Source organism: Dermacentor andersoni, chromosome 6, assembly GCF_023375885.2.
Source record: "Dermacentor andersoni chromosome 6, qqDerAnde1_hic_scaffold, whole genome shotgun sequence".
In the NCBI taxonomy this organism is placed as follows: domain Eukaryota; kingdom Metazoa; phylum Arthropoda; class Arachnida; order Ixodida; family Ixodidae; genus Dermacentor; species Dermacentor andersoni.
In genome coordinates, this window is record NC_092819.1 from 62613661 (window position 1) to 62630388 (window position 16728).

Sequence of the window (16728 nt, forward strand, 5' to 3'; positions counted from 1 at the left end):
ACAAGCTCCTTTGTTTGTGACGTTCATTTGCTGACTTTTCGATAGGAAGTACGCAGTGACGAGAACATTCAGCTTAGCATGAAATCGCGGTTTTGCTTGTTCCACATCTCCACATCAATCGGATCTATATGGAACCATTTGTACGCTGATATTTTCGTGCATTGACCTCATCGATCTCTGTTCATTTCAAAACAACAATACGAATTCCGTAGGAGTTACGTAACGTTTGTAATATTGGTACATGACTAATTGTCTATCGAAAGCCTTGTATAAACCTGCGTATGCGCCTAATGCACCTAAGTTTCTTCGCTTCGATATTGGTTAGGATTAATTCTTTTTCATAAAGTACAACGCTTTGAGTTGAAAGGTCATGGAAATACATTAGTAAAGAGACAGGCATAAAATATAAATTTGGGGACGTAGAACAACGTACATAACAATGTTAAATGGCCGTCTAGTACAACTTAATAAAATAATCGTGCGCACTTTGAAGTTCAGAACTTTAAAAAGGAATTCAGCACCAGTTCGAGTTTAATAGATATAGGTTATGTTGTTAATAGAGGGGAAATGAGACATCCACTCAATCGTAGCAATTGCTACAAAGGAAACCCATAGTGTTCCTCGAAAGAAAAGCCTCGCAGTTGAAGAAAAATTCGTGCTGGACCGGGGCTCGAACCCGGCACCACCGCCTTTCCGGGGCCGCCGCTCTACCATCTGAGCTAACCAGGCGGCTATCATATGGCAGGGCGAAGTCGGACCTGTCAAGAACTCGAAGCAAAGGCAAGGGTTTGTCGTAATAGATCTGCGGAAACCCGCAAGGTAGAGAGAGGTAATTAATGAAGGGAAAATTAGACGTCCACCCAATCGTAGCAATTGCTGCAAAGAAAAACCATACGTGCTCTTTGAAAGAAAAGCCTCGCAGTTCCAGTAGGCAAAAGTATAGTACACGCAAATAATCGAGTCCACAACAGAGAGCTGCCTTTACTCAGGGGTAAAGATCCAAGCCGCTTAACGTAGGTGGCGCGATCTGTTGCTTAAGTCGAAAGATAATGCATAGATGGAAGAACAAGAGGATGCGATGATGTCGTTGTGTGCGTGCATAACAGGTGTAGTTAAACATGAATGTAGGGAGGAATAGGCTGGCCAGCAGAATAGAATGCATAGTTATTTATCACGGTTACACTTAGTACTCCTTGAGGGAAACGTAGCTGCTTATGTAGAGGTGCAGGTCGCCAAAGCTTATATATATAATATTAAATATGACATCGTCATCGAGGTATCGGAATCAGTCTTGTAAGTGAAAGCAGCGAGATAGGGGTCGGAAGTAGATAGCTTATGCAAATATAGCCTATGGCGACTCTGGCATGCAACGCAACGGAGCGACGTTCGCACGCGGGCGGTTTCTCGTGACAGAACCGGTCGCGCAGAAGGCCTGAAATAAACATATGCGCCCCCTAACGTCAATGACGTTACGAGCGCGTGTCGGCTGATACGCGAGCCGCCAATGGAAAACGATTGGGTCACGCAACCCTTTCGCTCGCCTCCAGCGACTCGCGTTATGCATAGCCTCGAAAGCTGCTCGTGGTTGCGGCAGCGGTACTACTCGAACGTTATCGGACACGCCTCGGCGCTCAGCCAAGATTCGGGCATACTCGCCCATCTCGCGCGGAGAGCGAAATGATCAGAAGCACGGAGGACGCGAATGGCAGTCTCCGTGACGGCAAGCTCTCGCCCGCCACGTCACGCACCTGCAGCCCTGATGGCCTCTGGGCACGTCTTCGTTAATGGAAGGGCAAGGCAAACTTTCCCAACGGTAACAACGCTGCGTAAGCCAATTGGTTTCGTCAACGAAACTCTGGTTATCCGCGGACGCTCAGCATGTATCACGCGAAGGAGGGTATTTGTATGCGTAACGCAGGTATATCTGCTTCCTGCTCCTGCATCGTCCGTTTCGAAGCACTGCGCGAGGTTTTAGTTCAGAAGCGGTTGATCATTCGTCTTTCGGGAAGGGCAGTGACCCAAAGCAGACTGATCAACCACCGCGGTGACTTTGTGGCTTTAGAAGCAGGTAAAAGCCGGACACTGCGTCTACTCTGTTGCGTCTGCTCTGTTGCTCCGTGCGTCCCCTAACGCGTCGTCATCGCCGTGGCAACCTACTCGTCCTGAGCTTCACCCTTGCGATATGGTGAAGAACATGGCATCTGGTGCGCGAACCCTTTGGTGCGGTCTCGGAGGTGACGGCTAAAAGAAATGAAATTTGACCCACCACTGCTAGGGTCAAACCGATGTCCTTGCGGCAATGTGCGGTTGGGAGCCGTACGCACATTGCACCAACCACTTCGGTATAGTGCTGCTTTAGGGCTGGGCAGTTCTTGTCGTGTTTTGTGCACGGCGACGACTGTGCATAAGTATTCTGGAGGCCAGTATATTGCATCAAAGATGTCAAAACCTTAGGGGACGAAGATGACGTTGTGGCGCATTGAAAAGGAATTGTTCTTCGGAAGATGACTGTGTCCGCTGTGGGATCATAATATATTGTCGCAATAAAATAGTTTGGAGCCGGAGGAATCGCCAAAGTCTGCTTTTTTTTTTTGTTGTTGTTGTTGATCTAATTATCCCGAACTTTGCTGACCGTGGTTGTTTGTACAGGGGGTCGATCCTTGAGACATTGCATTATTAAACTGGGCTGATTCCTGAGATGGCGTGATGAAAACTACCGATCCCAGAGATGGTGTAATCCGTGGTCGCGTGGGTCTCGTGTCGGGGATCTCCGCTTTGCCAGTCAGTCACGTAATCACTAGGCTGCAGACCGCGGTGCGAAAGATGATCAGTTTTTATAGCACTTAATTAACCGCTTCACAAAAGCTTCGCTTCACGTTTAGCGTTTACGACGTTCTTACACCGCGCCGCCGGCGCAACCTCACAACTACCAACCACACACAGGATTAGCGGCGAGGTACCCCTGCGCTTCAACGGTCAGTAGCACCATGGGCGCGGCTGCTCGCGAGAGCAGCACTGGGTCACGCGTGTCGACTTCGTCTCGCGATTCGAGAACACCCCTCGCCGGGAGCCTGCGATTGATGGCACGGCATTCCGACTTCGGGGTCGACGCCGAAGTCTCCTCCGCGGTGTTTATTTTCGGGCGCGGGACGGCTGGCTGCTTATCCGCGCGCACGTATACGCGCAAGCTTAGAAGACCCAGCATGCGAGAGGGCGACTTTAAGGAGGAGAAAACAGCGGGTGTCCTCCCGCCGGTCGCGGCGGGCCGATGGCTGTGGGGCTGGATAAATAAGTCACTAGAGCGGACGCACGCGGCCAGCGGCACGGCTGTTTTGCGGCGTGCAAACAGCATTCGACGTCGGTCGTGCAGGTGTTGCGTACGGGCTGCAGCCGAAAACGCGCGAGCTTAAAATAGTCGATTTCTATGCAGCCACGTCTCCCCACCTCGGGGGTGGGAGAGACATGATCTGCGGTGGGTCAGAGAGTACGCACATTAGATGAAGAAAACGAAGAAGAATAAGCGAATAGGAGAAGTGGAGGAACACTAGAATGCGTGAGAAGAAAAATGGCCCGGACCGGGCGCATAAATTTCTCTTTATAGGCCGTCGAGCCACCTAATATTTAGGAGGAAAGAAAAAAAGCCGCTATATCGGCATTATTTTCAGGCCCGTGTTTGGTGAGGCTTACGGCCTGATCTCATTTCGTAGCATACGTCACTTTGGGCAGCGATATGCTTGTTTCGCTGTTCGAGAATTTTCGTTCTATTTATTTTACAATATGCCGCTGGTATTTAGTTCATGGCGAAGTGATTCAGAAACTCAAAGAAATCTTAAAAATCAGAGTGCACATAGAATTACAGTCAAGAGGATGCTTTAGCTCGCGAGTTTCTGCCTAAATACATGGGAATGGATCAATCGTTTGTCTTGGCAGCCACAGCACCAGTTTTGATCCTATTTGTTGCATTTAGAAGAAAAAGATGAAATCTTGTCACTATAGGAAGTAGATTTTTTCTGATTTATGTCATATTTACAAGAACACTTGAAAATTGCAGAATTGGAAGCACACGAGTACCAAATTTCAAACCCTGTAAGTCAGTAATAAATAATGATATCACAATTTTGTAAATTGCACCAGTTAAGACATCTAGAGTGGACACAACTGATGTATTATGCACCGCTCTGAAGTATAGCACTAATTTGTGAGCAGGACTTCTGCAAAACCCACGTAAAGATTGTGGCAATTTCACGTAAGGTGCAAATTCATATACAAAATTTGTCCGCTTTAGATGTTCTACAAGACGCAGTTCACAGAACTGCTATGTCACTTTTTGGTGCGGTGTTAGGGATTTGTAAACTTCGTGCTTCAATTTGTTTCAAACACAACAAACACAACATTTTATGCCCTAAATCAGAATTCTACATCCTAGAGGGATTAGAACTTAACGTTTTCTCTCAAATGCAACAAGCTTCATTCAAATCGGTGTAGGGGTTGTCTCTTAAAACCTTATCTGCGTTTCACATGTTCATGAATAGCGAAATCGGGGTTGGCCTCGAACCAGAACTTCCTCAAGACTTGGGCTCATTCTGCGGCATAAGTCACTGTGGAGCGTGGTATCCTTGTTTCTCTGTTGAAAAGTTACTATAATGTCAAATTTGTTCAGTGTTTGGTTCTCCGCGAGGTGATTCAAAAAGAAAAGAAAGAATCAACGTGTACTTCCAAGAGGAACTGCACTAAACGGCGCATTCTCATCGCTCGTTAAAAGATGTCGCCGTTGTATGTCCATGCTCAGGTCACAAAGATGACAAGCTGCAACTTCAGCGCAGTGTTAGCCACTTGTAACTGGAGCTCAGCGATAATTATTCAACGGGCGTCGGTAATTTCAATGGATATAACCATATAATACTATATCCGTTGACAGTGAACATACGACACTTTGGTGAAAAACAAATGGCGACAGAGCATTCGGAAATGCGAGGCTTTGACGGCGTGAGCAGCCAATCAAGCTCGAAAGACGGATTTCGTCTCGCAAAAGATATTCCAGGAATTCCGCTACGTATTGACACTAACGTGGTCGTATCTTTCTTGTCACAATTCGCGGCAGTGACGCGCACGAAAGCTAACTGACATGGTGACATGTGGTCCAGCTTTTCCACGCCCTATAGAGGATTGAGCGAAATGTGATGGCGTCGCTTTGAACCAAAGGAAGTCGCAGCAGGAAATGAAAGTGAAACATTATTTTCGTAACGTATCGCGCCCAAAATGTGGCGCCTATAGAGGGTGTTTCGTGTAACGTGAACCAGAGATTAAAAAAAAAGAAGTGGTTAGCCGCAGATGAATGAAACAACGGCATACGGTTTGCCGTCATCTGGGGCTCCTTAGAGTATTCTTTTATATTCAGCTTATTCATTTACTTCACTAAGATGAATCATGCAAAATCTTTTAATATTCACTTTAGGGCCAAGTGCGTTTCGTTGCATTGCAGACGGAATTGAGAAGCGACCGATCCAGTTTTCTGTGGCAACCTACATATTGCGCGGCGATTTTTTTTTTTCGACGCTTAAAGAAAAGCCACGTAATATATAAAACCACGTCACTGCGCTCATGCGCTATCGTATGGCAACGCTCTCAACCGCACTTCGTGCGAAAGAACCGTGCGCGCGGACCGTGGCGAAGTGAGCTGCCGCCGCTCTAGGCATCGGCTTCACCGTGCGTCAGCATCTTTGACGGGGGCGCACGGAAAGGAAGCGCCGTCGTCCCTGATAAGCGATAGGCTCGACGCACGCTTGAGAGCACTGCAATACGATAGCGCGCGACCGCAGTCACGTGGTTTCATTTCATATTTCGTAAGCTTTCTTTAAACGCGGAGAAAAAAAAAACGCCACGCGGCATTTACGTTGCCACAAAAAAAAAGAAAAAAAAAAAGAACGATCGGTCGTTTCTGAATCCCCTCTGCAACACAACAAAACGAGAAAATTGAATTTTTTGAATAAATCATCTTAGTTAATTAACCAATTAAGCGGGATATAAATATGCTCTAAGGAGCGCCACATGACGGCAAGCCATATGACGTTGGTGTCATTCAGCTGCGGCCAATCACTTTTTAAAAATGATTGGTTCAAATTACGTGAAACAACTGTATAACGTCATGGTGGCAACATGAGTTCTATTATATATATCGGTTAAAGCGTCCATGTGTTGCCGTGAGCTCGAGTCATGGTAAGATTTCAGCGCGACGTTATTCGATCTCGTGCATGCTATTCTTGTCTGCATCTCTTTATCGCAGCAAGGAGATAATGATAATGTATGCCCGTCAAACTGAAACATGTCGCTGCGGATTCCCCCACAACTTCTTCATGCAGCTAGGCAGGCTTTGAATATACGTCCAAAGTTGCGTTTCTTCAACAGGAAACGTGCATTTGAATCCTGAACGAGACTTCGCGTTACCCTCCGTCTCTTTAGTTACTTGCAGGAGACCACGAACACTGCGAGAAAGGCACCGGTCGCAAAGTAACACTAAACCCATATAACACCTCCAAAATACATGTTTAATTTAACATTCACTCACGCTCATCGCCGACAAAAGCTCACTCAGTTCCACACTCGCTCACGTTCACCTGAGTTCACCCAAGCAAGTGGGAGCCCAATCGAATTTTCGTGAGTGGATTGTCGATTGAGTTCGCCCACCCATGGATAAGTGTTTTCTATCGTACCCATTTCGTTCTTGTTTTTAAGGGGACCTCAGTCGAAAACGGAAAAGCGGTTCCCGGTTAACGCAAGGTGTCAGTGCGGCGTTTCAGCTTTCTTGTTCACATCGGAGTTGGTTCGTGCCCCGAATTTCCATAATTACACGTGGCGCAAATCAGATTCTCATGCCCTTCGGTCGACCGCTTATACGTAAGAGGTCACGCATTTAAAGCAACTCGCACGAAGAGCATTCGATGGGTCCGAAACAACCTTCACGGGCGATCGGGCAACGGAATGATCAGCTTGACAACGCGGCCATAATATTTGCAACTGCTTTGCAAGATATTGCAAAACGAAACTTATTGGTAAGCGCTTTTCAGTTGCAGTCTGCTGAGCTGCATTCAATTTGCTCTTCCATGCGTTGCCACATCGCGAAAAAAGAAAAAGGAAGTCGAACATGCTTCCCGTGTTCTGTTAATGATTCACTGTATGATGCATACAAGCTGTGCACCGTCACGCTTGATCGGTTTCTTTTCACTGCATTCGCGCGGGACAACTTGCGAATTGAAAAGTCACAGAGGCAGAGCTGTGGCGTCCTTTCTGCAACAGTTGCACACTCATTCGCGAGCGCTGACAGTCATTCCCTTCTGAGGCATCAAGCTCCAAATGGTGTGTACTCGCGAGAGAGAAAAAAAGAAAAGAATCTTAAGAAAAATGAACTAAACTAACAGTCTCCTCTGAGGTGTGTAGTGGTCATTTAAGTTTAGTAATTGCCCTCACGCCTGCCCTGAAGGCTGGCAGCCCGATGCTGTATGCCGAACGGGACTCTCCTTCCCGCATAAACGGAACGCGAGAACCGATCGACACTTCGCAACTTCAGCCGCGAGCACCATTCTGAGCGGGAACGCCGTGACGTCCCGGCGATGACGGATGAGGGGCTTAGCGCGCTAGAGGAAGAGTAAGGGCGTCCCAACTCACTTAGCTCCCCGCGGGCGCGGAAAGGAGGTCCCGGCTCAAGAAAAGAATTGGCCGAGCCGGCGTTTGAGAACTTCTCTATACTCCACTATGCCGGACCTTCCGGAGTACGCGGCGCTCGATAACAGATTTGAGAAATTAACTCGGACGGTGCCGATTAAGCGGCTCGCCCGTGGTCCCGCGAGTAACTCGCGGATCCATCTTGCTTAATCTCCTCCAATCTGCTCGCCGACCAAGGCGACCGGCGCAGCTGCTCTCGCATCGGATGCGCTGGCCGGAGGCGGCAGCGGAGCAACTTAACGAACGAGCCTGCTAATCGTCGACGACGTTTGAGGACGCTTCGGGCGGGAAGCAGGACACAGTTGCTGTTGGACAAAGCAGATGGGAAAAGAAGAGAAATAAAGACTCTAGGGTGGTTGACGGCAGCAGGCATCGTCGTCTCGCATTAGGGATGGACTGCGTGCCTTGCAAGCTGCCGACTTCGTATCTCATTCGAGCAAAGTTGTGCTCGTGAGAAGACGGCCGGATGAGGGATTTGATTAGTGAACAACAGGTGGGCGCATAACCACTGCATTAGTTTTTTTTTTTTATTTGCCTAAATAATCAGGATCATATTTATTTAAAATACAATACGCTGGAAGGTCTCCTGGGCTAAAAAGCCGCAAAAGCGGCATGGTAGTGTCGAGGTGACCGTTACATGGCAGCACCTATGCGAAGTCTGTATATTTGGATGCGGGAATACGCCTGTATGTGCGCGCATACCTTCACATTGAGGCATTAATTGCATACTCTGGTTTCTCTCCCTTTTTGTTCCCGTATTCTCTTTGCGTTTAGGGAAGACATTCAGAGTTGTGTGCGATCAACTTTCCTGCCATTTATTTTTTTATATCGTAAGATGCCGCGGTAGAGTTCTAGCCAAGTCTTTCGCGGTTGTTTACTTGTGTTTCACCCAATTTTTCGCTGCCTTTGACATTGAAGGAAACGACATTATTGAATTATTCAGCAACATAATCGAGATGACAAAATGTTGGTTTTTCTAACGTTCGTGTTCTTTTTATTTATGTTTATTTTTAAGGGATAGCACTTTAGAGCAGAGCTTGGTGCTTTCAGATAGCTCTTATTATACTCTTATAGACGAAGAACAAACGGCGAAACATTGAATGCACTGAAGGAGCCGAAAAACACGCCAAAACGGAGTTAAAATTTAAAATTACATTCTGGGTTTTTATGTGTTGTCACCGCGATTTGATTATGAGAGACGCCGTCGTGGGGGACTCTGGATTAATTTCGACCACCTGTGGTTCTTTAACGTCCACCCAATGCACTGTACACGCACGTTTTCTTTTTTTTTTTCTAAATTTAGCTTTTATTGATATGCGGCCGCCGTGGCCGAGACCATAACGGAGTCTAGGAGCACAAACATACGCGCAAAGTTTCAGGCAAGTGAAGAGAATGCACATACGAGAATAAAGAATCAACAAGCAGGGAGCCATACGAAGTTTCGCGCTCAAGTCGATAGCGCGCTACGTTAAAAGAACGCAACATGCATGGAAAAAAGCTTTGTTCTTTTTATGTTGATATTTAATATTCTCAAGATTGAGGGAAACGATTTAGGAAAAGCAAACAGCAAGAACAGTTTTTAGAAATTGGAGTGCCAGTAATTGTAGTTACATCATTCCTAGACTTCATGCCGCGTATAAGTACGGCTAGCTTTTACATTTCGCAAATGTCCATGCATCGCATCACGTTAGTTTAGGTACGTCTGTGCCGTATCTTCGGAGCCTTCGGAACCTTCCGTACTTTAGGAGCTGCCACTTGGCAGTTCATCGCGGAGAAATACCTTCTGCTATTGCTGATTTTTTTCTTTATTTCTGTTTCCCTGTGTTTTATCGTTCAGATGCACGTAATATAAAAGGTTTATTTCGTCGAAAAAAAGAAAATCTGGGGTTTCACGTTCCAAAACCATGATATGACTACGAGGTACGCCTTTCTGAGAGACTCCAGGTTTGTTTTGACCCCCTGGGCTTCTTTAACCACCATGCTCAGTGAACGGTAAACGAGCGTTTTTACATTTCACCCCTATCGAAATGCGGTAACCACTGCCGGCATCGCACCCGCGACCTCGAGCTTGGCAACGCGGCGTACTGGGTACCAGAAAGCGCTAAACAGTACAATTTATTAAAAGCAATGCACTTGTGGGCGTGGTCCGTGTGCAATGTGCAGCCTGAAGGCCGTAAGTAAAGGCCAGTCAGCCGCTGTCGGCAGCCGTCGGCTGGCCTTCACCTTTTGCGACAGGGCTTATTGCGCATAGGTGTTTGTACTATAGTTAATTTTTTTCACTCTTAAACGAAATATGCAGAATACTAAGGCGGAATCCTCAGAACTTCTATTTTTAGTGCCTCTTCGATGAAGGCAAGATGCAAAAACGACCTCGTACTTAACCTAGGTGCATATTAAAGAACCCTAATTGGTGAAAATTCTTCAGAAGTCGTCGACTATGGCGCCTCTCATAGCGCCAGTGTAGCTTTGGAGCGTTAAAATCAATCAATCAATCAATCAATCAACTTGGGACATGACCCCCTGTCAAAACGTTGCCCAGCAACTCCTCGTTACTGACCAGTCACCTTCGCTGCAGTGATGCGCTCGATGCCACGAGTGGGTGGCAGCTGTTCTTGCAATTGCTGTGGCGGAGTCCTAGAAGGAGAAATAAGTGCGACACTAATGTAGAGCTCGATTATCAAGAACCTGCATGGATAGTACATGGAGGCAATGCATTGAACCAAGGGGCTCTCGAACGCCGCGGTATGCATGTGGGCACATGGGTTTGAGTAGCGAAGGTCACATAATGCCGAGCATAAATTCCACTGGCAAATTAATGTTACTAAAGCTTGTAAACGATGATAACGTAGGTCTAAGTTATCTTAAGTAAGCTTTTTTGTGTGTGTTTGCTCGTCTGTGTCCTGAAGTTCTTCAGTGACGGAGGGCCAGGCTATCTTCTCTCTTGATGACGATAAAAGGAAGGGGGGCTAGCGTACAGATTATACGTCGGATACACGCATGCGTCAGACAAGCAGCAGGTTCAAAATATGGGTGACGATGAATGGCGGGTGAGAGAGGGAGGGCAATTTTTCAATGCTCAGACACCTCCTTTCTTTATAAGTACACCGTCTTCTATTATTTCGCGGCAATAATCCTTTTGAAATCGATGCTCCTACTTTGCCTACCGGTTTGTTTTTTCCTGCAGTTAATGCGCAGAGGGCTGCCATAATTACGTCAGTGCCTAAACTTCATGTGGTTTCTTTCTCTTCTTTGTCATTTCAGGCAACGCGTTTTCTAAGCTGCTGTGGAGCCAGTACGAGGACTACCAGGCGTCGCTTCAGCGAGTTGTGTTACCGTAAGTTTACTTTCACGCATGACAGAGGTGAGCTGCGCACTATGTGGGCTGTTTTTCGAAGGTCTAAAGTATTTGAATTTCAAGGCATTATAGGCGAATCAAAATTTTGAATCTCTTAGATTCCGGTACATACGAGGGAAAATGCGCAAAATTGTCTGGCGCTAGAACATTATATTTGTGTATTTACACATTGGAGGTTGGGCCATCTAGGCAGCTTACTATACATAATAGCTATCACTTTTCAGGACAGTCGGACATTACTGGAAAACTTGCACGCAGCTGTCATCTTATCTCTGCGTTAAAAGCAAGGGAGTGTCTAAGAAATGCGGCAAAAGAATGATTGGTGTGCATATCGGTGCGACACGGAAACTACAATTAATTGTTCTCAGCATTAAGCTGAGTATGTAGGATATTGTCCATATTGTCCATGCTCACTAGGTGGAAAGTACTCTTCTGTTTTTCCCATCGTGATTCGATGTTGCGAAGTGGCTGGCGTACTTTATTTTTTATTTTTATTTGTTTTTATCGTAAGATCTACACATTGTTGAACCTTTGAAGCTTGGACATTCGCGATCATTCCAAATAGAACTAGCGTAAAGATCACATCCTAGCACGACAGGTGTGGCCTGCCAAGAAGCCCCTCCTCAATTAAGTAAGCTTTCTTACATTTCACCAATGATGTGCTAAAGAGCCATTCTCTCATCGTTGCATCATTTTCTTAATTTAATTTCTCTCGCGCACTTTTTTCTAGTGACTCATATCATTTAAATATCTTTCGGGTGTTTTAGAATAATACTTACTTTAATAATATTTCGCCGGTTTCCTGTCCGTTCACCTTTTCATCCGCGCGATTTTGCTGTTCTGTCTTGTTCAAAGGAACATATTTACTAATCAATTTTATTTATCCTGCCATGCCTTTTAGAAATCACTGTAACTGCCGCTGTACGCACAAGTTGCTGTGTACACAAAGATTTTCATACTTGTATTTTCGATTGTCATTAGGATTATTTACATAATTCCCCTGCTTTGCTCAATTCCGCACGCAGGGATGCAAACGCAATGCGATAGAGGCAATAAACTAACGAATTCACACAGAGACAATCAGCACTGCAGTTGTTTATTCTGTAGTGAAAACGACGCGATGCATACGGCAGAGAAACCAGAAACTGTATGTTTCTATTGTTGTTTCTGTTATTGTTGTCTTTAACGTATTCTTGTCTTTTGCCATCACCTAAACTTAGTCTTCGCGAGGACTCAGGCGATGTTTAATTGACGCTGCCAGCGCAAGGGCGCCACCACCATTTCCTGCAGATTACATTTGCTCATTCCTGTGGTTATCTGCACATCAGTAATCCTCGACCTCGCTATACATAATGCACAGCGTGTCATCGCCTATTTGCCCTTTCCCGAACGCCTCACAAATGTTTCCGCGCTTTATACGCAGAGTGCTGAGGGACAAGGAGGCCCGCGATGCCCAGTTCGTGACCCTCTGCAAGATGAGCCGCGGCGCCGTCAAGTACACGTTGCACGACTTCCTTCACCAACCGGTGAGTGGCGCTAGTTCACCGCGTTTCCTTCCAGGTCTTCTCGTCCACCACCTGACGCCGTCGTGAGCTCCTCCCCAATCCTGTGGCGCTTCCGCCACAGGATCTCTTTCGAAAACTCGCGCGCTCCGGAGCCGGTTCCAGCCCGGCTGGGTCATCTTCCTTTTGCGTTTTTGGCACAGTGCCACCTGGCACCGAAACGCCGAAGCGGCTTGGGCTGGCAGTGTTTTGAAAAGCTCCTAGGTGGTGCTCCTTTCCCGTAAAATGCAGAGCTACTCGATGGGCTCAGTAACTCGATAGTACGTAACTCTATTACAAGTATGCTACAGCGACGGCGCGACTCTTCTTCTTTGCTGTTATTTTGTTCCTGGGCTAAGATCGTGGGTCACGTGGGGAAGGCCTATAGGACAAGTTTACAAGCTTTGAAACCAAAGCTTGCCCCGATGACCACGCAGCTCATACCTTGCGAATCACTGTGCCACCATTCCCACGTTGGGTTCTTGAAGGTTCCGCTAAAATTACATTCAAAAATTCGCCTGAACGAAGAACAAGTCCCGAAAACGAAATAAAAACTATACATTGTGATCATGCCGTACAACGGAAAGAAACTTGGCCAAAAAACGGGTGCGAATGTTGTTTTCCGCTCCGACAAATGTCAGCGACCTGCGCATCAAGTTATATTCAGATCAGTCAATCATATATATATATATATATATATATATATATATATATATGGTGTCTGTGTTTCGGTGTCTGAAAATTACCCTACGCTACGTCAACGTGTGACAGGTTCTGCATTCCGATCTAACATGCGAGTTTTCCATAAACTGTGCAACTCCGTAGGTAGCAACATGTCAGAAGGTACATCTTCAAATTTATGTGGCATAAGATATTGTATTGTATGAGAATTTACATCAAGATCCTTTCTAAAGGTCTTTTGAAGAACGTCCCAAAACAAGATGGTGTTCTTTGCAGTCAATAAAGCAGTGTTTTATAGTTTCCGGTACATTGCAGAGATGGCACTTAATCGAAGATACATAAATGTCTTTCCTACTTAACCAGGCTTCAACAGGTAGAGTTTCAGTATGCACTTTGTAGAAGGACGTTTCGGAGTGTGGAGAAATAGGTATTTCACAGACTCGTGCAATTACGTGATGTCCAGGTAAGCCGATGTACAGCGATCGGTATAATGGAGGTCTAAAAAGTTTATATGTTGATACAGACTCAATAAAGTTATTTCCTCCTCCTCCTCTTTGATACAGATGTTTCCGTGAGACAGAGAATAAATATTCATTTAAGACCCTCACTGCCAGAAAGCGCGCTGAGAGGTGCTCTTCACGCATCAATCCCTGCAAATATCGACGTGAAGCAAAATTTAACAGAATTGCGAAATTTGGTAAAACGTTGACGAGATTAACTTGCAAGATCGCCCGAACTAATGGGTGAGAACAGCCTCTAAAAAAATAAAGAAGATAACTGCGGTTGTGGCCTAGCTGTCTAATTATGTTAGACAATTAGACCACAACAGCACTTGCGAGCACGAACTAGCACATTGAGATGGCCGCCACCTTTGAGCTCTACGACTCACCCACGTCGTCACATGAAGACTGCGGTTTTATTTTATTTTGTATTTACCGTCTACCTTCATCTCATCCGACACTTACTCTAGTGCTTATAACATCACAAGACCTGCATTTTTTTTTTCTGTCCACCTTCTAGGACCTTTCTTCTCCTTCGTCCCATATTCTGCAGAGTAGCATGTAGGCGAAAATACGCTGGCTAAACGCTCTGTATTTTCAATAAAGAGCTCTCTGTATCTCTCTTTGAGGTGACCACCATGTCTCGATGATAATTACGATGTCCATACTATGGCACATAACCACTACGGGGAATCGGACAAGAAACGTGTCCACGTGTTGTTATTATTGATGACGATGATTATTATTATTATTATTATTATGGTGATGATGATGATGGTGGTGGTGATTATTATTATTATTATTATTATTATTATTATTATTATTATTATTATTATTATTATTATTATTATTATTATTATTATTATTATTATTATTATATACAAACTAAGGCACATATCCACAACGAGGATCAACGGCAAACTAAACCCGCAACGAACATTGGCCAAGATTTGGTCGGTACTTTTAAAATAGATAAAGAAGAAATTAAGAAATGCAAGCGTATATAACGTTTGTCACGTTGCGTAGCACGGATACAGGAGTGCATATGCGCAAGCTCCCGTTTCCTTTGCACTAAAGCCGTAAGAATGAATGTGTAAAATTTATAACATTTCATAAACCGCTTCACGGAAGCTTCGGTTCACATAATAAAGTTACGCGTTGTCGATGGAATAATTGGCAGATTTTAATGCTGCAGGCCGACTCCACGGTTCAAGTAACATTTTCTTCCGCAACAACCGAGCAAATACCTAGGTCAACTACTGTGGCTTTGCAAGATAGCATTTTAGTAGAGTACTGCTTGGTCAAGACTGCAACTTTTGAAGCGTTCACATAAGCTTCTTGTCCATTTAGCGTTGTTACTTTCGAAAATATGAATTGCCACCAACTCGACCGAGTTTGCCTTCTAGTTCTCGAATAGCTCCCTGCAAAATAGAAATTAAAATAAATAAATATATAAATTCGCAGCCATTCCGCTCTGTGAATGTGGGCTACCAGCGGAGATGTAAAAAAGTCAAAGCATACCACTGAGTGCAAGAGTTTACTTATTTTGGGGCTTTTCCCTGCCGCGCCTGTAGAATACCCTGCGAACACGCACAGTCGCTACGAACAGCGGCTCAACCTGGCGAGGTCTCCAAATTGAAACGCGCCATGCGTCTCAACACGCTGGCTAGACGGGAACAAATTCATGAGGGCGTTTTATGCCACTTATCGATGCACGCGTTCGTGGCGTAACATACTGAATTTCATGTGCCTTTATATATACCCCTTTACAGTGGTAGCCATGGCCAGAATGTCCTAAGAAGGTTAAAGAGTATGCAAATTTCTCCAGGGGCTAAAACTTTCCTTTTTGAAGTTCATACGGTAACGCTTTCAGTAAAGACAGTTTTGTAAGAAAAGGGTTTTTCGTACCGGTGGGAAATTCATTGTTTAATCTGTAAACATCCCGAGACCGCAGGTCATGTTTTCCTCCATTTTTGGGAAGGAGTGTATTTTGGGGATGTTTTACAAAGGACAGTTAAAAAAGAACTCCCGCTAGATCCCCACGGCATCAGGTGTCTGTGGTGATAGAAAACGATAACGATGGGCTTCCTTTTGATCTACGATTGCTCGTTGGCCTTCACAGCCTGTGACGCGCCAGAATGGCTGGGTAATACTATGACCCAGACGCACTACTAGCGCGAATGTAGTTCTCAGAGAGTATAAACGCCTATCTGGATGTGCAAAACGCGCGAGAATGCCCTCCGGAATGGTTGTCGAGGTTCGAACCCTTGACAAAACTAAGAGAATTATGATGTGATTGCAATCATGCTTGTTACTAGATGTTACATATGCTTTTCACGCGCTTGTCCTCTTGACTCCGGTGTTGATAATGAAGGAACTTGCAAATGAGCCAATAAAGAAAAAAAAAGAAAGCATTCGTGGTGTAATGGTTTCAGTGTGGAGCCTCTGTGCTGGAAGTCCTGGGTTCGAATCCTGCCGGCGGATGATTTTAAGGATTTTAATAATGTTTATTTGATTATTTGTTACGCATTACTTTGTCGAAAATGACGAATTTACAAAGCTGAAGAGACGTTTAAAACCATAAGGCGAAGCTTGGACAAATCCGTGTACATCCCATAATTCCCACGCTCACTGAGCCGCCCCGATTGCAGCTCCCGTAGACACTAGAGCCCGAGTTCGCTCTAGTAATTATTTTATGAAACTATGTATTGGGTGGTTTCTTGGCTTTCCTCTTGCTACGCCAGGTGTCAGCACATGCCTTACTGGTTTGCTTTGCTTTCTCAAAGAGGGCGCGGGAGTTTTGAGGCACGAAAATCGAAAATGTATGGAGGGTAGGTTACAGCTCCGCTGTAAAAAAGAAAAGTGCTAGTTTTGCCAGAAGGATAACGTGTTGACAGCGGTCGCAAGCATTAGCACTCCGCTAGGACTCCTT

At 45.4% G+C, this 16728-nt stretch overlaps 1 protein-coding gene across 1 annotated transcript in view; it reads left to right on the plus strand.

Moving 5' to 3' along the window:
- The window catches only part of LOC126522754 (uncharacterized), a 690505-nt gene that overhangs the window by 268047 nt on the left and 405730 nt on the right, over window positions 1–16728 (plus strand). Inside the window, exons 6-7 of the mRNA XM_050171541.3 lie at window positions 10981–11053; window positions 12498–12600. Of these exons, the coding sequence (XP_050027498.1) occupies window positions 10981–11053; window positions 12498–12600 (176 nt within the window). The remainder of the gene's footprint in view (window positions 1–10980; window positions 11054–12497; window positions 12601–16728) is intronic.